Raw genomic sequence first — 24002 nt, forward strand, 5'->3', positions numbered from 1 at the left:
TGACATGATATTTTTCTGATTCCTGATTTTCTCGGTATTTTTTTTAACAAACAATATTATCTACACTAACGGAGAATGAGAAGTTTAACCTTATAATGAGCTAAGAATAATGTGGTTTAAATTCGTTTTTGACGAAAATTGAACATAAGATCCCTCATTTACAAACGAAGAGAAATATCATTGAACGTAGTACTAAATAACGACTTTCTTGGTATTTATTAAAAAGAAAAAAAAATATTTATAATCACGTTATAATTCATAATTTAATACCTCAATAATCAAAACTCGCTTGATTACATTGAGCTGTGTTTTAAATGATAACTTGAATGTTTTAAGCACCAAGAAGTATTGAATGAGGTTTAAATCGTTTAAGTCGAGTTCGAACTCTTACTATTTACATTTTTTAGGCCCCCGATTATGTTTACCAAGATACAAATTAATGCCAAAGTATGTCGACACCTAAAACAACATTGGCAATATAGATAAGGTCAAACGGAAACAAAAGTTCTTTTCGTAAAGATTAAAGTGCACAAGTGCATACTGTGTTCCATTAAACAACGGACACGAACCATGAAACCCCAAACTGAGCGCTAACATGCCGACACGTGGGCCCAACTTCACCGTGACGGTATGACACGTGTCCATCTGTACGCATTCTGAACCTGCCACCCTGTGTAACACCTGCCCCTTTTCTCATGCACCACCTTCTTAAAACCACCCCCTCCCCAACCCTATACTCTCACACATTGCTTCCTGATCCTTTCGGAAAATACATTTCAGATTTGAATCTTCAGAAAACATTTATACAGTCATGGGTGCAAAGCAAACTTACAAACTACTTCTTGCCATTGCGGTGGCGGCGGTGGTGGTGATGCTTGCCACCTTATGCCGCGGCTCCAGCGTGGGGCATACGCCGTCTGCGAACGAGGAAGTTATTGATGAGTTTGTGGAGTTTAAGGACCAGTCAAGGCAGACGGATGACGCGAGGGCGGCGGAGAAGGCGAGAGAGGGTAAAGAAGGGTCGGAGTCGTGGACGGAGTGGGCTAAAGAGAAAATCACCGGAGGACTTGGGCTGAAGCAGGATGATGAGAATTATTTGAAGCATAGTGCTAAGAAGGCTTCTGATGCTACTTATGAGACTGCTTCTGGTTAGTCACTACTGTTTTTTAAATTATTTCCTACATAATTTGTGATGGAATGTGAAATTTTCTGCTTTATTTTGGATCAATTTTGAAATTTTGTCCAGGAACTGGGTTTTTTTTAATTTTTTTTTATTTTCATTGGGATACCGTTTGAGGATTTTACATTTGTACTGTGTTTCTTAAGTGTTTTCAATATGAACTCCAACATGGTGACGAAGAAATGTGTAGAGATAAATTGATTAGAAATGGATGGACACTGGATAGACAATAACTGAGTGGCACGAAACCATCACTTTTATATGATTTGTGTCCTTCGAAATGTATTTTTAATTGAAAATTTGTAATGGTTTTATTTATTCGAATTAAAGTTTGTAACTAGTTCTATTTATTCATATTTCCCACGAAACAACGAAATGTTGAAATGTGGGTGGCCTAGACAAAACATATTAGAGTGAAGTTAGTAATGTATTGTTAAGAATGATATATATTTAGAATTAATATGTCACGTACTTTAAAAATTCAGGGGCTGGTGAGTATAGCACAGAAAAGGCTAGAAACATTAAAGGTACGGCTGCAGAGAAATCTGGAGAGATGAAAGAAACAGCCGCCGAGAAGGCCGGCAAGACGATGGATGCAGCAATGGAGAAGGTGTATGAGGCCACTAAATCGGCCAAAGACATGACTTACGATGCTGCTAATGCCGCAAAGGAGAAGGCCTATGAGGCCACTAATGCGGCTTATGAGACCACAAAGTCAGCAAAAGACAAGGCTTATGAGGCTACGAAGGAAAAGACTTATGATACTGCAGAGGCAGCGAAGGAAAAGGCTTATGAGGCGGCGAAGGCGGCGAAGGAAAAGACTTATGGTACGGCGGGTGCAGCTAAGGAGAAGGCTTATGAGGCCACAAAGGAGGCGACGGACAAGACTTCTGATACGGCGGGTGCAGCGAAGGAGAAGGCATACGAGGCCACAAAGGCGGCAAAAGACAAGACATATCAAACCAAGAATGCAGCTGAGGAGGCTACAAAGGCGGCGAAAGACAAAACGTATGAGACGAAGAACGCAGCTGAGGAGACGGCCCGAAGAACAGTAGAGAAAGCGAATGAGGCTACCGGTTACGCGGCAGAGAAGGCAAGAGAAGCGAAAGAAAAAGCAGCGCAAACGGCAGAGGAGGTGAAGAACAAGGCTTATGAGAAAGCAGAGGAGACTAAAGAGGCAAAGGAGAAGTCCCAGAAGATTAAGGACGAAGTTGCTGGCCGCGGCCGTGACGAGGAGCTCTGAGTGCTAGCTGCTCCACTTGTTGTTGCATCTTCTGATGTTACGAGTCGGCTTTTGTTGTTGTATGGAAGTTTTGTTTTGTGTCTTGTTGTGTAATGCTCTGATTGTGCTGTTGTATTTAACGATGTAACGCAAGTTTGCTTGGAAATATGGCTAGTTAATATTTCGAACTTGAACATCTGGGATTTGTTGTCTGGACAGTATTCTTCGGCCAATCCTTCTCGGATTATTGTGATACCGGCCCAAATGTGATCATAAATGGACTTTAGTAAGATTACTAACACGATACCGGATCCAGGCAGAAGTAGAACTTGGGAAGTATACGCTTCTGGATAACTAGCATGTGTTTGGAGGCCTCCGTGTTGTGGCTGCACTCTTCGCAGGATTCTCTGGTCCAGCCGACAATGCTCCTAACTAATTAACAGACAACATGGCTTCGGCTTAAAGGACAAGAAGTGACCTAAAGCTTGCATTTCGCAGTGACTTGGGGGAGGATTATTTCTAGGGTGGTGCACTCCTTTTTTTTTTTTACCTTTCTTCTACACTGTTAATTTCTGTCATTTAATCATCCTCAATTCTTTTGATATTCAATTTGATGACCAAGAAATTGAGGGCGCGTTGAAGGTGAAACGAGGTGTGTATTTCTATATATGAGGTTTGAATTTGATGCATATCATATTATTACAGTGGTGTGAATTGGACAACATGAACCAGAGAGTGAAGTCAAACCAACCTTTTAAGCGGAGCTCAGGCAAGTTTTATTTTTTTATTTTTCACTATTGTATACTTGGCCATGCTCTTTCCTCTCTTAAATGATTAGTCATTTATCCTATAAATCAAACTCATGAATTTGATATATTGAGATTTAAATTCTTTTTCTAAGATTCAAATTTTCTAGTTTATTAGGAGTGTGATTCTTATATTATCGACATCATACTTAAGTTTCCGACCCACTTTGTAATGCCTAACTCTATACGATTATCTAGGTCCTTCATTGTTGGAAAGATGAGAAAACTTTCATGTAAAATGTTGACTACCTTTTTTTCTCTCTTTCATTCGAGCAATTTTCATATAACCTACTTTTGGAGAGTTATTTACATCAGATTTCATATAACATGTTGCATTTTGCTACAAAGAGAGGGATATATAATATGTGATAGGTAAGTTAGTTCTCTTGGAGATAAATACTATACAGCCCCCGAAGGCTCCGGCTCCGCCACGGTGAGTTTCATGTGCTACAACCTTGAGCCATTTGGGTTTCGTATAACAATATTTTAGTGCATATGTAGGCATATGAATCTCGCAAATCTCATATCGGGTGTTTGGCAATACAATAATGCAACGATCATAAAAAGCATAAGTGGTTGTTTGGATCCCGTTTATTATATTCCAGTCTCAAGGATAGTTTACCTAATCCTCTATGTCTTTCGTTCTAAAAATGATGGGAGAAACTTTCATGTAACATGATGCATAAATATATTTTTTCCCCGACCACGCTAAATATCCATGTGTAAATGTACTTTGAAAGAGTTATTTTCCTACTGGTTTTCATATAACTTGCATTTTGCTATAGTGAAAAAAGGGTAATATCATGTGATAAGCAGTAGCAAAGTCAGAAAGTATCATTGGTGGGGTCAATAAGAATGTTTGCACGGTGCGCAAATTTGTTTGGACGGAATAGCATGCAACTTAGCATTTCATCGAGTCTTGTTAGACCTGATGTCATTTTCCAAGTCATATTGCACACCTATCTTCAGATATCAACAATTTCCGAACAAGTATGTCGATTGATATCAATAGCTTTAGAGCGAGCATGCTTACAGATGCCAACATATGCTGAGCAAACTTATCAAAAGATGGCCACAACATGGCATACAAAGGCATGTGACGAGTAGCTACCTTGTTCATTGCCCATAGAGGCAATTCGTCTAACAATTAGAGGACAACTTTCAAAGGCATCCTTATTTATAAAAGGCAGTGCCCAACATTTTTAGTAAAATATTCTAAGCTTTGGGTCAGCTGACCCACCTTATCCCAGGTGAATCCGCCCCTAATAATAAGTAAGGTTTCCAATCTCATACAACATGTTGCATTTGGGTTTAAAGTATGGGGGATACAATACGTGATAGGTAAGTTCTTTCCCAAAATGCTCGGCCACGAGTAAATTTCATGTGCTACAACTATGAGGAGTTAGGTATAACAATCAATACTTTGGTGCATGTATGGCATATGATTCACACAACTCTCATGGGGTGTTAGTGCATATATAGGCATGTGATTCACACAACCCTCATGGAAGATGTTGGGTAGATGTTGATCATAAATAAGCATCAATATTTTGTTGGACTCAATACCTAAAATTTCTCAAATTTTTAGTGTCATTTTAAATTGTATTCAACCTTTTAAAACATTCCAAATAAGTACCTAACTTATTGAAAATGTCACATATGTTACGCCCCAATTGAATTTCTATTAAATTTAGGGCTTGCTTTGTCTCAAACATCAATAGAAGGTCATGGAAGTATGGCTTCCACCAAGTAACGGTCTGTCACATCTCGACCTGAGCTCCACCACTTTCCGGGCTCGACTCCGTCGTAGCACGATATTGTCTGCTTTGGGCCCTGACCAAGCCCTCATGGTTTTGTTTCTGGGGAACTCACACAAAAACTTCCCAATGGATCACCCATCCTAGGATTGCTCTCGCTCGAACTCGCTTAACTTTGGAGTTCCGATGAACTTCGAAGCCAATGAGCTCCCAAAAAGCCTTGTACTAAATGGAGGTGGGCATGTACATATAAGGCATAAAGGATCCACTCCCCTGGGCGATGTGGGATCTAACAATTCACCCCCCTTAGGGGGCCTGACGTCCTCGTCGGCACACTTCTGGCCAGGGATTGGCTTTGATACCAAATTGTCACATTTCGACCCCAGCTCCACCACATCCCTAGCTCGACTCCGTCGTAGCACAATATTATCCGCTTTGGGCCCCGACCACGCCCTCATGGTTTTGTTTTTGGGAACTCACACGAGAACTTTCTAGTGGGTCACCCATCTTGGGATTGCTCTCGTGTGAACTCGCTTAACTTTGGAGTTTCAATGAACTCTGAGCCCCGATCACGCCCTCACAGTTTTGTTTCTAGGAACTCACATGAGAACTTCCCAGTGGGTCACCCATCCTGGGATTGCTCTCACGCAAACTCGTTTAACTTCGAAGTTCTGATGAACTCCGAAGCCAGTGAGCTCCCAAAATGTCACATGCTATATGGAGGTGGGCATATACATATAAGGCATAGAGGATCCTCTCCCCTGGGCAAAGTGGATCAAACACGGTCACCATCACCCCCTTAGACCATCACCTCCAAACACAATGCATAATCACAAATTCCACCTACAACTCAAGCTGCCAACATCAAGAAGAACGTCATGGAGGTTACTAAAATGTTATGGACTACCATGATGCAGCCACCATCATCTTCACTATCCACAAAGAAGAACTGGAAGCTTTACTAGCTGAAAATCGGCAAATGAGGAAATCCCTCGAGTAGAAACAAGCTCCTTGAAATCCTATCTGAATTCTTAACCCTCTTTGTTAGGAGATTTCCAATCTTCATTTTTATTTTCCATTTTATTCGTGAATTTGTTTATTTCTCTTTTCATCTTCATGTCTTTCTAGAATTTTTTTTTTTTTTACCATTATTCTAGTGTACATGTAACAAAAAAATTAATTGGAACTAACCGATGTGACATTTCGATAAGTTATATACTTGTATAGAATATTTAAAAAGATTGATACTAATTTAAAATAGGGATATTTTAGTTGAAATCCTAGTCTCTAACTGTTATAAACTCAAACTTTATGCATTTTAGGTTTTAGATTGAAGTCCATCTCCACATAATTGGCATAATAATAAAAGATATGTAATCATATCAATAAAGACTCAAGCCGTTATTTTTCTTTTATTTACACCACCAATTAATTATTGAAATTTGCGTATAGGTTTCAACAACAAAAAAATTGCTTATGGGTGCATTTTAGATTTTATTTTATTTTATTTTCATAATATGAGTACATTTATATAATAAAATTTAGGTATATTTTACATATAAAAAATTGGTACATTTATATAAAAAAAAAATGTGGGTGCATTGCACATACAAAAAATTGGTGCATTTTATACAAAAAAAGTGGGCACGTTTCATATAAATTAAATGGGTACGTTTTATATAAAAAAAAAAAAATTAAAAAAAAAAAAAAAACAAGACGTGGATTTTATATAAAAACAGTGGGTACATCTGATTTTACATTAAAAAATTGTTACATTTTACATAAAAGGAATGGTACTTACAAAACAAAAAAGAATTTGGTACATATTGCATGTAATAAAGTAGTACATTTTTAAATAAAAATGGGTACATTGTGAATAAATTACGGGTACAAATAAAAGGTTAAAAAATAAAAGTTTAAAAAATATTGGCACAAAAAGAAATTAAAATATGGGTACAAATTGAAACTGAAAAGAAACTTGGTATAATTAAAAAAAAAAAAACAAAAAGAAAGGCTTGCAAATTAAAAATGGGTACAAACTAAAAGTAAAAATATATGATACAAAGTTTAGCCATAAATATAAATATAACAATTATAAAGTTTCTAACACTAAATAAAAATATTTAGAAATACAAATAAATTTAATTATCTTGACATGTAATGTCACATCCCGGCCCAGGGCGGAACCACTTCCCGGGCCCACTCCACCGCCGTAGCACGATATTGTCTGTTTTGGGCTTACCATTCCCTCACGGTTTTGTTTTTGGGAACTCACGAGCAACTTCCCAGTGGGTCACCCATCATGGGATTGCTCTAGCCCCCTTCTCGCTTAACTTCGGAGTTCCTACGGAACCCGAAGCCAGTGAATTCCCAAAATGCCTCGTGCTAGGTAGGCATGGGAATATACATTTAATGATCACTTCCCTGGATGATGTGGGATGTCACAATCCACCCCCCTTAGGGGCTCGACGTCCTCGTCGGCACACCACGACTAGGGTTAGGCTCTAATACCAAATTGTCATAACCCGGCCCAGGGCGGAACCATTTCCCGGGCCCACTCCACCACCGTAGCACGATATTGTCCGCTTTGGGCTTACCATTCCCTCACGGTTTTGTTTTTGGGAACTCACGAGCAACACCACGACCAGGGTTAGGCTCTGATACCAAATTATCACAACCCCGCCCAGGGCGGAACCACTTCCCGGGCCCACTCCACCACCGTAGCACGATATTGTCCGCTTTGGGCTTACCATTCCCTCACAGTTTTGTTTTTGGGAACTCACGAGCAACTTCCCAGTGGGTCACCCATCATGGGATTGCTTTAGCCCCCTTCTCGCTTAACTTCAGAGTTCGTACGGAATCCGAAGCCAATGAGTTCCCAAAAAGCCTCGTGCTAGGTAGGGATGGGAATATACATTTAATGATTACTCCCCTGGACGATGTGGGATGTCACATGTAAATATTTTATTATTGAAATAATTAATGAGATTCATAAAACCTCAGAACCTTGATTAAAAATTGAAAATGAATATGGTCTTAATCAATGGAGTAGAAAAAAAAATGAGAACCTAATTTCTCCTTAAAATAATACAAAAAAAAAATTATAGAATTTTAGGTACTTAATATTATTTTGCTGCCAGATCCTCTTTGTGAGACTTATGAGAATCCTCCAATCATATATGTTCATCGTACATCGTACGGTAAAAAATCATTGTAATTTTTTTATATTTAAAATTGAATATAACTAGTATCTGATAAAAATTGATCGCACGATAAACGGATGTGATTAGAACATTCTCATAATCCTTACAAAGAGAATCATGTGATGATCCTTTCTCATTAGTTTGAGTGGATCCCATGTCGTATTGGAAGTCAGTATTTTGTGAGGACTCGATCTTTTGAGAAAATGATGCGTTATCCATATGCAAACGACATGATCCTAAATATAATACTTTAATCCACGTCATAGACACCCACACGGAAAGGAAACTCTTTTTTTCTACAAGGTAATTATTTAATGTGGCCATTGAAAATTATGTATTGGATTTTATTGTTGTCCTTACCTTGAATAACAAAAAAAGTCTTCTGGATGGTGAGGGTTGGTTTAGTTGGTAAGGGTGTGCATGTGGTTAATCTCTAATTCAAGTTCGATCTCTGCTGCTTGCAATTCTTGTTGATGGATGATTTGTAAATTTCTACATAAATTCATATTAACGACAGCTGGCAATTAAGTGTCACACAAATGTCATTCCGGCTTGAGATTGTGGGTATGCCCTTTGATGATGATGGTGAGAGTAACCAATCTCTCCCTAAATTTTCGTTAACCAAAAAAAAAAAATAATAATAATAATAAAAAAAGGGAAATTAGAATCCCTTGCACTTTTCTAATACTCTTTAGATTAAACATTGGTTCTATTTGGAAATTTGATTAGGACGCCTAAAAAATAGCCATGTCAGCATTTTTATATTTATTTATATTATATGTAATTATTGTGTTTTTTTAATTTAAAATGTTAATTATTAAATTCCATATATAATGGCAAGTCGCATTCATGGGTATTTTGAAATACTTTTTGACACACCCCGATCGAGATCAGGGCATGCTGGCCGTCACGTGAAAGTGACGTAACCATGTGCACAGTGCGGAAGCTAATAAAATAATAATGGAAATAGTAATACGAATAAATAAAAGCTAGTTTTACATAAAGTAATAACAACAAGTGCAAGCATAAGTATGACGCTAAGTTCAGAGCATAAAGCCTAAAGTGGTCCGGGAGAAAATGACGCAACAAAAGTACACCCGAAGGTGGCCCTACGCTGGTGATCTTCTGTCAGATATGCCGGGAAAATCCTCAGGGAAACCACCAAACGTGCTAGCCAACTAGAACCTGGAGGGGCGCAAAACAAAAGCGTGAGTGGGCAAAAACAAAGCTTTTCGAAAACCATTTAATAAATAGTTCTAACCCCTCGCCGTAAAACCTGTATACTTCCCAGAAAATAGATATATAGATATATACACCAATGCTCAAGAATATGCTATGCCAAAACCTCAAAATGAAATGCAAGTGCTCAGGTAATATCACATCAATATCATATAAACTGTCAGCCGGAGTCACCTAACGTGACCTGTACGGCTGAATCTAGAGCTCAAATCTCAATCTCACTAACTAGACCTGCACACGAGTCGGAACCACCTAAAGTGGTCTGTACGAAAGGTCTGTGTGTAACATATATATATATATATATACGCTCAAGTGCTATGATCACGTGAAGGCTGGGCGAATAGTCGCGGGTCACCTACGAGTCAGAACCACCTAAAGTGATCTGTACGACAGGACTGTGCACCTAACTTGGATCCAAGCTGAGTGTGTGGTGCGGGAAGTGAACATCACGTGAAGGACTGTGCCCAACTCTGGGCCGGAGCACTAACATGGGGGGTGCAGGTTATGAGCTCTCTATGCATCTCAAATCACTACTAACTGTAAACATAAATCACAACTCACCTGGCACTTACCTGTGTGTCCGCAGCACCACATATACATATATATAAACAATTAACAATGCAACTAATCATGCATAACAACCGGCAATATAAATGTGGCATGTAACGAATAAACGTTTTAAATCACTTTCTGGGAAAAAATATAAGTATATAGGTATATACGGAAAACCAAAAGCCCACTCACTGGTATGTGGAAGGGTCGTAACCCCCCTGCCTCGAGTGACCACGCTCGTCCTCGGGATAGGATTCACCTATATGCGAAACAATTATAAAAACGTTAATTTTAAAGCACATAACCAAACTTAGGAAATAACTTCTCATACATTGCTCAAATGGGGTGTATGAATACACCAACGTGATCTACTCAACCTCAGGAACATCCCCATATTTTTAAAATAATTTTTCACCGTCGCATGCGCCCCCACGCGCCGGCCAAGGCATGGCCACACGCGCCGGCCACGCGCAGGCACGTGCCTGGCATGCTGACGGCGTCAGTTAACACCGTCAGGAATATTCCGTTATCTTTAACGGATTCCGTCAACAGCGTTAGGAATATTCCGTCCAAACTGACGGAATATTCCGTCGTCTTCTCCGGCGAGACTCCAGCGTCGTTGCCGGTGCCGAAAAATCAGGAAATTTTCAAATCGTCCTATCTTCTTCGTTTTTCAACCAAATTTCACAAAATTGGTACCAAAATGAAGCTTACAACGAGAGGAACAAGATCATACCACTTTCAAGTGCTAAAATCCACGAAATCTTGCCTGGAAAATACCCCCAACTCCGGCCAACCTCGAAACTCGTGATCCCAACGTCCAAAACCTTCAAACGAACCACCCCGAGCCTCCTAAGGACCTCACCAAGCTTCCTACAAGCTTGAAATTCCCAAAAGCATAAGAAATTACGTGTGCATGAACAGTACCCAAAATCAGGTATCCCGAGTTCGACGTGAAAACGAAGGTATTCTTACCTGAAATGGGTATGGTTGGACTCCAATGAACCTCATGAGCATGGATATGTACTTTATTTCTCCGATCTGTGAAGGCTTGATGTGTTTGTGTGTGTGTCCGTACACATGGGTAGGAAATGGGAAGGGAAGGGAACTCGGGACAGGGTGCAGGGATAGGGAGAAAGGGTGAAGGGAATGTGTGGTCCACCATCAGCCAACAACCAACCAAAAATAGCCACAAAACGTAAAGAAATCGCACTAGGGGCAAAATCGTCTTTTCACGCGTTAACTGACAATTTGGTATCAGAGCCTAACCCTGGTCGCGTGTGTGCCGACGAGGACGTCGGGCCTCTAAGGGGGGTGGATTGTGACATCCCACATCGCCCAGGGGAGTGATCCTTAAATGTATATTCCCATCCCTACCTAGCACGAGGCCTTTTAAGAGCTCACTGGTTTCGGGTTCCGTAGGAACTCCGAAGTTAAGCGAGAGAGGGGCTAGAGCAATCCCATGATGGGTGACCCACTGGGAAGTTGCTCGTGAGTTCCCAAAAACAAAACCGTGAGGGCGTGGTCGGGGCCCAAAGCGGACAATATCATGCTACGGTGGTGGAGCGGGTCCGGGAAATGGTCCCGCCCGCGCCGGGATGTGACACTTTTTATTAAAATTGAATACTACAATATTTATCTACAAGATTTTAGGAGTTTTGAGATATTATCTAAGAAAATTAAAAGGTAAACTAAATATAATGGCAAGTCACGTTCATGGGTATTTTGAAAGACGCGTCCAACAAATTATCGAAAGAAAACAAGGTACATACACTATATAAAAAATAAAAAATAAAATTAATCGCTCAAGCTACAAGTTCCTTGCACCAATAGAACTTCAACTTTATAAAAAACTACATCACAATGGATCTGAGGATAGATTCCCAAAATTCTTTAGCTAATAATAGAAACTTGATTGGGAGACAAGTTTGTATATCGAGTTATCCATATTGGCTTATTCTATGAATGCCATCGCGTCTCACGTTCAATCTGTATAGGGAGATATAAAATAATACAGAGAATTATAAAATAGGTCAACGAAATGTTTTAAAAGTCATGCATTTTAAAAATAAATAAATAAATCGTAGCTTGAGTGGTTATCAATATTTACTCTTATTTGAAACTCGTATTCGAATTCTTGCTCCACCACTATCATTAACTTAATAAAGCAATATGTACGTTTAATCTATATATGAAGCTATAAAATAATATGAATTATAAAATAGACCAACGAATTGTTATGAAAATCATGCATGTTGAACTTAGATGGGTAGCGGTGTTTGAATAGAAAAACGCTTGAAAGACTCATATGAGGTTTTGGATGATGAGTTATTTTTGTTCCTAATTGCTTCCAAGTATGAGTAAATGTTTGACAAATATTAAGTGGAACCAAATCAATCATTTAGGGTTTTGGATGGTACCTATAATTTAGGTAACCATTATGCATCTGTCACTTCCATCGACTCTTTCCAAGCACAGTGGCATCTAATAAATCTCATAATTTATTTATTTTTGTTCATCAAATTTCATATTTGTATGTCAAATGGGTAGGGCTGACTGCTGAATGCATGTAAAAACCATGTTCTTTCTAGTTTCGATTATTCTTTTAATTACAGCTTAAAAAAAAAAAAAAACAATAAATGAACATTTTGGTTAGGAGAAATTTTTTATTCGCGATCATGGTAGCATATAAGATAATAATTTTAATTAAAATATTATTTACATTATAATATGCATAGAAAGAAGGTAAAATTTAATAATTTTTTAAAGAAAATTGTACCAAAATAAGTATAGAAAGATGAACATAAGATAATATATTCAGTAGGACGAATCCGGATCTTTGACAGATTCTTTTTGTGAGGATATTGGGAATTTGTGAATCGTGTTCATTCATCGTACATCGTACGGTCAGAAATTATTTTAAATATTTTTATTTAAAATTAAACACACACAATACCTAATAAAAACTAACTGCACGATGTACAATGAATGAACACGATTTACGAATTTCCAATATCTTCAGTAAAAGAATCCTGAGAGGGCCCTGTTGGCAGTAGGACAATCTTGGTCAGCCTACCCCGAAACGATGGGATTGTGTGCATAGAAAGTTGTACATATACAATTACTTAGTACTATAATTTAATAATAATTCTTGTTAATTAAAAGTAAGAGATCTTAAATTAATTATTGTCCAAAATAAATAATAAAAGGCAGCCACAAAACCAGATTAATACAAGTGTCATATTTTCTCATCAAGAGGTTTATCCTAATCTTTGTAGCCACATAAGCAAAAGAGAGGGTCATCAGTCACATAATCGATAGATCTAGGTCCCATAACTATTATTATTGTTATTATTTAATGTGATCTTTGAAAATTATTGTTATTATTTAATGTTATCTTTGAAAATTATGTATTGGATTTTATTATTGTCTTGTACCTTGAATAACATAAAAAAATCTTCTGGATGCCAACGAGGTTGGTTCAGTTGGTGAGAGTGTGTTTGTGGTTAACCTCCAATCCAAGTTCGGTCTTCGCTGCCAACAATTCTCGTTGGTAGACGATCAGTAAATTCTTACGAAAATTCATATCAGCGACAGCTCGCAATTAGGTGTCACGTGTAAGTTCTTCCAGCTTGAGATTTTGGTATGCCCTGACGCTAGTGGTTAGATTAGCCAATCTCCCCCTAAACTTTTTTGTTCAAAAATACAAAAAAAACAAAAAAACTCTGGATTGGAAAATTGGAAAGCATATTGATCTCTTTAATTTGAGACAAATATACAAAAAGAACTCATGCTCCTCGTTGTAGAGTATTCTATTTATTTTTTGAACACACGATAATATCCACATTAAGGGGGTGGGGGAGTGAGCTAAGTCTTACAATGGGTTTTCCATAATAATGTGGTTCAACTTATCTTTGGCGATAATTGAATCTAAGACCTCTCACTTACAAGTGAAGATGAGTACCACTAGACCGGAGTACTAAGTGACTTTAGAGCATTCTATTTGCTGCCCTCTGGATGAACTCTATGTTGTCCTTTTGAGTTTTAAGAAAATATAAAGAGAAGATAACACAAAGGCAATTGAACAATGGACATGACACACACTGTGGCGAACAATAGTGGTGGACAAGTCAATTTTGATAAAAAATGAAGAATGAATAAGGTTTCAATTAATGAGAAAAAAAAAAAAAAAGGGATGATAACCTAATTTATTCTAAAATGAAACTCCTGTCACCGACAAATTTAATTTGATAGTAAAAAGCTCGGTTGTTATACAAGATTCGACATGTCTAGCAAATTATCAAAAGAAAATAAAATACATACACTATCAAACGATTCAACCAATAAAGCCACAAGTTCTTTGCAACACCGATATTAACTTTATAAAACACTACTACATGATGGAACTTTAGCTGATCATAGAAACTTGATTGGGAGACAAATATGTATATCGAGTCATCCGTATTGCCCTATTCTATGCAATCATATTTGATATGTTATTTTTTGCTTTCGGTTTCGTTTGGAAGCTAAATAAAATGAGTAAAAAGAATTTGTCGGCACAGACCAAACAAGGTGGTGGAGTAACACGGCAGCTCCATGAGTGTCGTAACTTCTCACGCTCAATCTGTATAGGGGGCTATAAAATAATACAGAGAATTATAAAATAGATCAACGAAATGTTTTGGACGTACGTCATGCATTTTGAAAACTGTCTGTATAGCTCGTGTGATTATGAATATTTAATCTTATATTTAAATTTCGTGTTTGAATTCATAGTTGTGAGTCCTATGATTTTGCATTGCATAGGCATCTCATTTCTATCCGCTTTTTCCAAGCAAAGTGGCATCTAATCAATCTCATAATTTATTTATTTTTCTTCATCAACTTTCATATTTTTATGTCAAATGGGTAGGGCTAACGGCTGAATATGCACGCAAAAAGCATGTTCTTTCTAGTTTTCAATATTCTTTTAATTACATCTTTAAAAAACAATAAATGAACATTTTGGAAAGGAGAAGATTTGGTCATTGCTATCTTTTATGGTAAATACTTCCTTTCCTACCTTCCATATTGTTGTGATCAGATCAGATCTGATCTGATTAATCATGTATCACAATCATGGTAGCATATAAGCTAAAGATTTAATAAAAATATTAATCATATCATAAGAAGGTAAACCTCATAACTTTTTTAAAGAAACTTGTACCAAAAATAATATTCAAAAAATAAAATAAAATAATATTCAATAAAGCAATATCAATCAGACTATTAAAAATATGGGATCATGTGAATAGAAGTTGTAATATACGGCTACTTAATACTACAGCTCAATGATATCATTTTCATTTGTACTTAAAAGATTTTACACTCGATATGCGTTAAAAGTGAATACAAACCAATTATTATGGCCACTCATTGTCAAGTTTTTCTCAATCCCCACCTCTTTGGTTGATGGCTCTATTTTCCCACAAAGATGAACTTCATCGATAGGACTTTTAGATAAATACAGTAGTTGATGGCTGTTATATCCCATGATATATTAATGTATTAGTATATTCCAATTAATAATAGTCTCATCTGCTCGAAAGGAAATGAAAAATAGATAATAAAGGGCAGCCACAAAACCAGATCAATACAAGTGTCATATTTTGTCAACACGTGGTTTATCCCATGCTTTGTCCTTTCCTTTTTTTATTTTTATTTTTTTTATAGCTACATAAGCAAAAGAAGCAGTCAAAATATTGTCCACAATTCAAACCAATCTCTTCCCAACACTCCTCAATAAGATTAATCCCTTAAGTTATGTTTTGGCATTGAATTAGGTCATATTATTATTATTTTACAGTAACTTTATTTTTTTTCATCTTTTTTTTAGTATACAAACGATATTCTACACTAATTTACATTAAAATAAGAAAGTTTTAAGGCAAAACGCATAATGTAGAATTAAAGAAGAAGACACTAAAATAAGAATAATCCATCACCTGATGCTTTCACCTTGTTAACATCATGGATTCAAAATGCATTGACTTCCCATGAAACTATACGTGAAAAAAAATTAAAAAAAATAGAGTCATCGGTCACATGAGCGACGTGATGAGGCAACTACACACCTAAGAAATAACAAGTATGCTTAGTTGTAATACCTTTTAATCTCGTGATAAGTTGGAATATAAAATAGTGGTAGAAAATTAAAGCATCTGGAAGGGTGTAGGGTTGAGGGTGCATGGGAGGCTCTTGCGTGGGTGAAATGACAAGATGGTGGTTGGCAACAAAAGAAGATGCAAATTGTCGCTAATAGTTTAGGGTTTGGAGGCTAAAAAGTAATAGAATCACGGTATTGGTCGTGAGTCTCGTGACGTTGCCCAAGTCCCAGACGACTGCCGTGTCTCCGTAATCTTCAAACCCTCCGTCATCCAACCAACGACACGCTTCCGTGACAATCCTAACTGATTAATATCTTATAATTTTGATTATTTGTACTAGGATTAGGTAACGTTTCATATGTAAAATAATAAAGATAAGGAGTAAAATTGTTATCGAACCTGCAAAATATTCATCATGTACTTCTGAATGGGTAATTTTTTTTTATTTTATTATGTTCTTACAAATGAGGATTATACAAATTTTTTAGTTTAATTTCAGTTCGCTCTATAGAAAGGATGAACACATCATTGAAACTTTGTTGTTGTGTTTTTTTTTTGGGGGGGGGGAAAATTCTTTTACTATTATTAGGGGACATGAGAGAGTTTAAAACCATTACAAAAATCTAGGTGAGGGAGAATTTCGAACTCAGGACTATGGTTAGAAATCCAACACCTATCCACTAGAATATGAGACTACATGTGTGTTATTGAATAACACATCAAATTAGTGTAACCGGTTCTACTCGGAATTCTCTATTCATGATAGTCAAACTTAAAACCTCATACTTATAAATAATAATGAACATCACCAAATCATAATACTTGTATAAAGATTTTGGTATTAAATTCATAAACTAAAATAAAATTAGATATCCATGAATTTGATACCATGAATGTAGGATACACACACACACACACACATATATATACATATGTATGTATGTATCCGAGTAAAAAGATTTCTCTGGTCACCTTTAGTTTCTAGATATTGTTGATGTATCCCTCTAAAATGATATTTGTCCCTTGTTAATCATAGGTTTTTTTAAGTAACATGTATTCAAACGATACTTAACATGTCACAATACAAATAAAGAAACAATATATTTTTTTTCATATCCCTCTACTTATTTTATAACACGTGAAGTACCGCTTGACTTCATACATGACATTTGGAAAAATTTCTTCTTGTCAAAATAAGAGACGAGATTTTCTCTTTAAGTCAAAATGTTTTTTATTACACAGTATTACAACCACTTTTACCACGGTCTCTATCATAATTACAGTTCAACTCCCCCTCCCCCTCTGGCATTTATCGCACACAACACGTGCGTTGTACGCACAGCCCATCTGTATAAATACAGGACTCCTCCAATGGCTTCCTCAAATTATTAGAAACTCAAGTTGCCTTCTCATAGTTCATCCCCCCATTTTATATAAGCATACAACTCCAACCGTCCAACGCACAGAGAGATCGGTTCCATAACTTTCCAGATACTTCTCTGTTTCCGCCCGTTTGGACTTTGGACTTTTGCTTCGTTTCACCTTCTTCTCCGAACAATTTTCAGAAACTGGTTTTTTGTTTTCCGGGGAGATTTTCTGCAACCGCTCTGCACGGAAAAAAACAGAGCAGGCGTGTAATTACATGGTGAGCGTGAGAAAAGGAGGAGAGGAGGACAAGAACAAGAGGAACGGTGGAAATTACAGTAACAAGGGAATGCGACTGGGGAAATACGAGCTTGGAAAGACACTCGGGGAGGGTAATTTCGGGAAAGTTAAATTTGCTAAGAACGTCGAGTCCGGCCAGTCCTTTGCTGTTAAGATTCTGGAGAAGAACAAAATTATTGACCTCAAAATAACCGACCAGGTTCTTCTTTTTTTCCTTTTAATCCTAATTTTTGTTCAAAGTTTTAATCTCTAATTAATGGGTTATTTTTTTCTGTTTCAAAGTTTTAATCTTTTTGCTTAAACGTTTTAATCTTTCGTTAATGGGATTATTCTTAAACTTTGGGTTGGAGTTATGGATCCTGCAACTGAAATTGGCATTCAAGTTTTTGTATGTTTTAGAAAAATTTCCCGTACTTTCTCTTTGCAGAATAATATTTTAAACTACTCTAATTTACATACAAGGTATTGAAACTCGAGTGTCAAATTAACCTAACCCACATCTGTATTTTTGTTCGTTTCAAATTTGACGAAGAAAATAACAGAACTGAAAATTTGCAGATAAAGAATGAGATTGGAACATTGAAGCTACTCAAGCATCCCAACGTTGTCAGATTACATGAGGTACGACAATGCTACTACAACTCTGGTAATCGTGTTCTTCTGGTTTAAGTCAATTATAATTGTTTAAACAATAGTTTGATAATCATCATCAACATAATCTTTAATCCTCCACTAATTACGGACTTACAGCGCACTAATACTTTAATAGTCACATCGGATCATGAGTCCATCGGTAGGATGTTTGGTTTTACTTGGTAACATTTTCTGATGTTCACCATGTGTCCGTGCTGATACGCGATTAAAATAGTATTAGTAGGTAACCCAAATGGACCACAATATTTCCCATATGGCCTCAGTTGTCACTTTCAAGATTATGCCTCGCATGTTACCTTTTTTTGGCTGTTAATTTAGGGTTTTGGTATTTTGGATTGGTTAGGCTATGATTGAAGTGGATAGGATGGAAGTTGTGTTTATCGTTTGATGCAGACAACTCAATTTAGTTTGAGATAGGTTGGGAGTTTTCTCGCTCAGGTTGTAGGAGCCTCACCACGTTATTCTAATAAAAATTAAAACGAAAGGGAAATTTAATTCTACTTAGTATTACTGTTTAATAATATGTTTTTTTAATGTAAATAATATTGTTTGTCAAAAAAAATATAAAAAAAACTCCCCTTAAATCAGCAATCCCCGCTCATCAACCCAAAACCCATACATGTGACACCTACAATTCAAAATAAATGGGAACTTCTAAACTCACCACCTACCACCCACTGTCGACCCACCACACCTCAAATAAGAGGGTAATACTTGGGAGACTAAATGATATATTATTAATAGAAATGAACACGTTTATCAATACTGAAGTAATAAATCAATCATCAACTTTCATGTCCTTTAATTTCTAAAATTTTAGCTATAAATTTAATCTCCCTAACATTACCTTAAATCAAAGAAGAAAATTGCAAGAAAAATCGAAGAAGAAGATCTTTGAAAAATCAAAGAAGGTGGTTGACAGCGAAATCAAAGAAGATCACCTAAAAATTGAAGAAGATGATTGACGACCAAATGAAATAAGATGATCACGCAACAAAAAAGAATTCATGCAGATTAAGAAGGAAATCGTCGAGACGAACTTGTAAGTCGTGTATAAGAATAAGATACACAATTCATCTTATTTTAAATTCATAACCTATCGGTCTTAACATGTCCAAAATACATATCATAGACATTTTAATTGAATATAACCGGTGACATCTAGCACACCAAACTAAACCTTGCATCACACATTATTACACAATCTTGGGTTCTGCTAAGAAATATGTCAATGGTTATGTGGGATGAGGATTCTCTCGGGATCCTCAATCCTCATTCGATTTGATTATCCATGAAATGTCATTAGTCTTTCTTCGATCCGGTTAATCAGCGTGATTGAACGTTGACCCTTGATTTTAAATTGTGATTTGATGACCTTGTCAAGGAAACCAGCTTGAGGACCAATCAACTTTTTTGTAATGATCTGATGACCAATCAACTAATTACTAAAAAAATTATTAAGAAACTAAACATGTATTATAATATAAGTAGATGTATTGGCGAAGGCACTGAAAAAATCCCCAAACAAAAAACTTCTTTTTGGTTTTGGTGATCAAAATATTTGTTGATTTTTAGAATTCGAATAGTAATCTAATCTTTAAAATGAAAAGTTTTAACCTTTTCTTGTTTGAAATGAAAAGTTGGACGTAAAAAATGCTAATTTTACCATATTTATACAATATTTGTATTAGAGATAAGACTTACATGTCCGTAGGCCTTACCGCAAGAAATGCTAAGTAGATTATTTCAAAGTGGACCTCATAGTTTAACGTTAATTCTCATACCTTGTGTTAAAAACATGAAAGGATAGAGAATTTACTTTTGAGTACAGCTGTCTGTCTTCACCAACCCGTCCCTAAAAGCCACGTGTCTACAGTGTTGTCATCCCCACTTCCCTGCGGGCTGCGGTAGTTCTTGCGTGGAATGATCTGGAAAGCCCACCAACGGGTATTAGCTTAATAGCTTCTCGGAGTTTAGAGTACGGTCCCACATGAAAGCTTTGTGGTGGATAAGGTCAATCAATAATGTTTTAATTATTTTCACCCATTTTTCGTAACGCCGTAACTTTATGCCTACTTTGTCCCCGTTAAAATTAAAAACGAAAATGACAGGTGGCTTAGTATATTCATTAAGTACCTTAAAAATAAATTTTAGTATTGTAAATTAATATTAGGATGTACAATAATCGTCTTATGCAATTGTTTAGTATAAATACCTTTATGTTTCGCTTAAGACTAATCAAGACAGAAATAATATAGTAAAAAATAAATGAATTTTAATAAGAAAAAGAAAGGAAGGGGAGAAGTGTAAGCATATTGGTTAAGAATATGCTTTTTGTTAGGCCAAATTGATCCTCCGAGGACAAGTAGGTGTCTCACACACAACTATTAACGAAGAACTAATCTCATCTAAGTTTTTTTTTTTATTTAAAAAAATACAGTTCTTCAATTTCTTTTTTTGTGAAAGGGAAGGAGTAGTTCCAACTCTTGACCTCTTCCAACACTATCATATGTCAAATTGTGATTTGTCTGCGAGAATGAATGACTCCTTACATACAATCGGCCAAGTATTTTCAAAGAAATTGTTAGTAGCAATAGTTTGGAATTGAGAAAAATAAGATAATATTCCTTGTTTCTAATCATTTTTATTAGGGTATTCAAAGCAATGACCTACAATGCTTCGTTTGATACTAAAATTGTGCTCATCTTGCAGGTTGTAGCTAGCAAAACCAAGATTTACATGGTCCTAGAATATGTTACCGGCGGCGAATTGTTTGACAAAATTGTAAGGAGCTCTTACTCTAAGCAGCTTCTAACAAAAACAAAATGGTTATCGAACGAGCACATGACGGGAAACATATAAGTTACTAAGTAGTGGTTATACTAATAAGTTTCTCCGTGCTGCAGGCACACCATGGAAAACTTACAGAAACCGAAGGCAGGAAGCTTTTCCAACAATTAATCGACGGTGTGAGCTACTGTCACAACAAAGGCGTCTTCCATCGGGATCTTAAGGTACTTCCTGCATTTCCCAAACATTTATTTTTACGATATGGAGCCAAAACAAACTGCATTGTGTTCCAGTTTGCTCACACTTTCAAATATTGTATGTTCTGGTTGCAGCTTGAAAATGTTCTTGTTGATGCCAAGGGGAACATAAAGATATCAGACTTTGGCCTCAGTGCTTTGCCCCAACATTTTCGGGTACATTACTCTTCCAAACCAAACTTTAAGTGTTAATTTTCGCGTCGCCTATGAGTAATTTAACCCTTTGATTGTTTCTGATATGTCAGGAAGACGGTTTGCTTCATACAACCTGTGGAAGCCCCAACTATGTTGCTCCCGAGGTTCTTGCTAACAAAGGTTATGATGGTGCCACCTCCGATATATGGTCATGTGGTGTCATCTTATACGTCATTCTGACCGGATTTCTCCCTTTTGATGACAGAAATCTTGCAGTTCTCTATCAGAAGGTATCGACGAATTCTCTTTGAATCTTTCTTACGTTGAGTGGAGGAACTTTTATTGTTTGCACTCCATCGCTTCGATGCTAATATTTTTAGGGGATTTCAGATCATTAAGGGGGAAGCTTTGATACCGAAATGGTTGTCACCCGGTGCAAAAAACTTGATCAAGAGGATTTTCGATCCCAACCCTGCTACCAGAATAACAATGACTGGCATCAAGTCAGACGAATGGTTCAAGCAGGATTACTCTCCTGTAAACCCTGATGAAGAAGAAGATGTAAACATCGATGATGAAGCTTTCTCAATACATGAAGTGGTATGAATTCGCAATTCTTGTCCGTTATCTACCCTTTTCGGCTATCCGTTTTTATCTGTGCTAAAACTGAGAGTTATTTCTTTTGGTATAGCCATCTGAGGGGGAGAAGAGTCCAGACGCCCGGCATGCGCACACCCATATCAATGCCTTTCAGTTAATCGGAATGTCCTCGTGTCTAGACCTCTCCGGCTTCTTTGAGAAAGAGGTGAGGATAAAATGATTTATGTTCTTGTTTGGCATTGTATGTTTTGATTTTTCTACCGAAGTTGAAAGTTCTTGATTATATCTGACTGTGATATCTGCATTCTGTCTGAGTTAATTTAGGATGTGTCCGAGAGGAAGATCAGATTTGCATCCAACCACTGTGCAAAAGATTTGCTCAAGAAAATCGAAGAAATCGTAATGGAGATGGGATATTGTGTCCAGAAGAAAAATGGAAGGGTTAGTATTGTTTACACCCTCATTTTCTAGTCAAATCCAAAAAAATACTTGCGTTTCAATCATATAAACTCGTATAAATCATGTCGTTTTCATGTCAATATTGACTAAAATATCGTCATGTTTTCTCGATATTTCAGTTAAAAGTGATGCAAGAACACAAAGGGGTGAGAAGCCTGGGCAGTCTATCAGCTGCAGCAGAGGTAAAATTTCATTCCCAAACTTTTGGAGTACTTCTTCCCGGAAAAGTATATTTACCGGCATGCATTTGAAAATTTAAGTTTACTTGAATATCAACTGATAAATTATGTTCATAATTGCATCAGGTGTTTGAGATAAGCCCATCTTTATTTGTAGTAGAGTTGAGAAAATCATATGGTGATTCTTCTGCATATAGACAGGTATGCATACCCCCCTCTCTTGCAAATTTACCACTACACCCCTTCTCTCTTGGGTTTCTGGCATTAAATCAGTTCTTTTGGTATGTGCAGTTGTGTAAAAAGCTATCAAACGATTTAGGTGTTCCCTCAACCCAAGAGTTGCTGACCAGCTAGTGTGATTAGAAATGCATATAGAGTGTGTGAGTGTGTGTGTGTATCCATATATTACAATTTTATGTAAATATTCAGTTTTGGATGCAAGACTCGAGTAAATGCGAAATATGATTCAGATTGCGAGAAAAACATCCTTGTGTAGTTTAGCCCTGAGCACCGGCAGATTGTTTCCGATGTCCTGAGCCCTTCATCTCGGGTTAAAAAATGCTGTAGTAAAACAAAGTAACTTGGTGAACAAGAGAGTGCCTGCTGTCTTCAACCAGATGCTAGAAAATACATTGCTGCAATGCTGCTGCCAATATTTTTACCATGTACCCTGAATCAAGCTGCTGTTCTCTGCAGCTTGAATTTTGCCATTCAACGCGGTCTTGTACTTCTCGTCTCTGCTTAAAGTTAAGCATAGATTCAATATGCAGAGAAGAACAAAGACCAAACAAGTTTTATTTCCACTGTCACTAACATCAACTGCCATATGCAAACTCCTGTACCCGCCGTACAACCAGGTTATTCAGCCATTTTCAGGTTGCTTTAGCTGCCGATGATAGACCTGCAGAAAAGTTACAAACAGAATGTGTGGAGTGCTGAAATTCCCACTACTTCGGACTACTTTCCTGCCCATTACCCTTTAACCCATGATGGTGGATGCCTCCTAATGCTTCATCTGTAACCTTAGTTGGGAGTTAATTGCCGGTGAATGGAATCAAAGAATAGATGGAATGAATCGATGAGTCGATTTCAATATTTGGTTCGAACTTAGGGAAGATTGAAGCCATTCTATCGCGTTATTAACTGTCGAATCAATTT

The 24002-nt window shown here is 37.0% G+C and overlaps 2 protein-coding genes and 1 long non-coding RNA gene across 5 annotated transcripts; 2 read left to right on the forward strand and 1 right to left on the reverse strand.

Annotated features, from left to right (window-relative positions):
* The first annotated feature begins 562 nt into the window (after positions 1-562).
* On the forward strand, positions 563-2596 carry LOC137737497 (uncharacterized). The gene is made up of 2 exons (XM_068476996.2): positions 563-1148; positions 1666-2596. Exons 1-2 carry the CDS (start codon positions 812-814, stop codon positions 2421-2423), a joined length of 1095 nt encoding a protein of 364 aa, XP_068333097.2. The 5' UTR covers positions 563-811; the 3' UTR covers positions 2424-2596.
* Positions 2597-9118: 6522 nt separating this feature from the next.
* Positions 9119-10823, reverse strand: LOC148691959 (uncharacterized). The gene is made up of 3 exons (XR_015954771.1): positions 10696-10823; positions 10152-10218; positions 9119-9353 (listed from the first exon to the last, which is right to left on the reverse strand). It is a non-coding gene; the product is annotated as an uncharacterized LOC148691959 (long non-coding RNA).
* Positions 10824-17421: 6598 nt separating this feature from the next.
* On the forward strand, positions 17422-23508 carry LOC137736704 (CBL-interacting serine/threonine-protein kinase 1). Of its 3 annotated transcripts, XM_068475939.2 has the most exons (12): positions 17422-17969; positions 18329-18391; positions 21137-21208; positions 21331-21438; positions 21547-21627; positions 21717-21896; positions 21997-22206; positions 22298-22411; positions 22531-22647; positions 22785-22847; positions 22971-23045; positions 23136-23508. In XM_068475939.2, exons 1-12 carry the CDS (start codon positions 17748-17750, stop codon positions 23196-23198), a joined length of 1368 nt encoding a protein of 455 aa, XP_068332040.2. In that variant the 5' UTR covers positions 17422-17747; the 3' UTR covers positions 23199-23508. The 3 variants fall into 3 exon arrangements, with proteins under 3 accessions (XP_068332040.2, XP_088538690.1, XP_088538691.1); XM_088682564.1 differs by having other exon boundaries at positions 17457-17969; positions 22971-23436; XM_088682565.1 differs by lacking the exon at positions 18329-18391 and having other exon boundaries at positions 17494-17969.
* Positions 23509-24002: the final 494 nt, after the last annotated feature.

The sequence above is a fragment of the Pyrus communis genome, chromosome 13, assembly GCF_041283825.1.
Source record: "Pyrus communis isolate YQ-2024b chromosome 13, ASM4128382v1, whole genome shotgun sequence".
In the NCBI taxonomy this organism is placed as follows: domain Eukaryota; kingdom Viridiplantae; phylum Streptophyta; class Magnoliopsida; order Rosales; family Rosaceae; genus Pyrus; species Pyrus communis.

What these genes read in the sequence shown, in the direction of transcription:
- LOC137736704 (XM_088682564.1), top strand. Translation starts at nt 17,748, where the DNA reads ATGGTGAGCGTGAGAAAAGGAGGAGAGGAGGACAAGAACAAGAGGAAC. An exon ending in GCGAATTGTTTGACAAAATT is followed by an intron (nt 21,209 to 21,330) that starts GTAAGGAGCTCT and finishes TCCGTGCTGCAG; the next exon opens with GCACACCATGGAAAACTTAC. An exon ending in TTGCAGTTCTCTATCAGAAG is followed by an intron (nt 21,897 to 21,996) that starts GTATCGACGAAT and finishes AGGGGATTTCAG; the next exon opens with ATCATTAAGGGGGAAGCTTT.
- LOC137737497 (XM_068476996.2), top strand. Translation starts at nt 812, where the DNA reads ATGGGTGCAAAGCAAACTTACAAACTACTTCTTGCCATTGCGGTGGCG. An exon ending in TACTTATGAGACTGCTTCTG is followed by an intron (nt 1,149 to 1,665) that starts GTTAGTCACTAC and finishes TTAAAAATTCAG; the next exon opens with GGGCTGGTGAGTATAGCACA.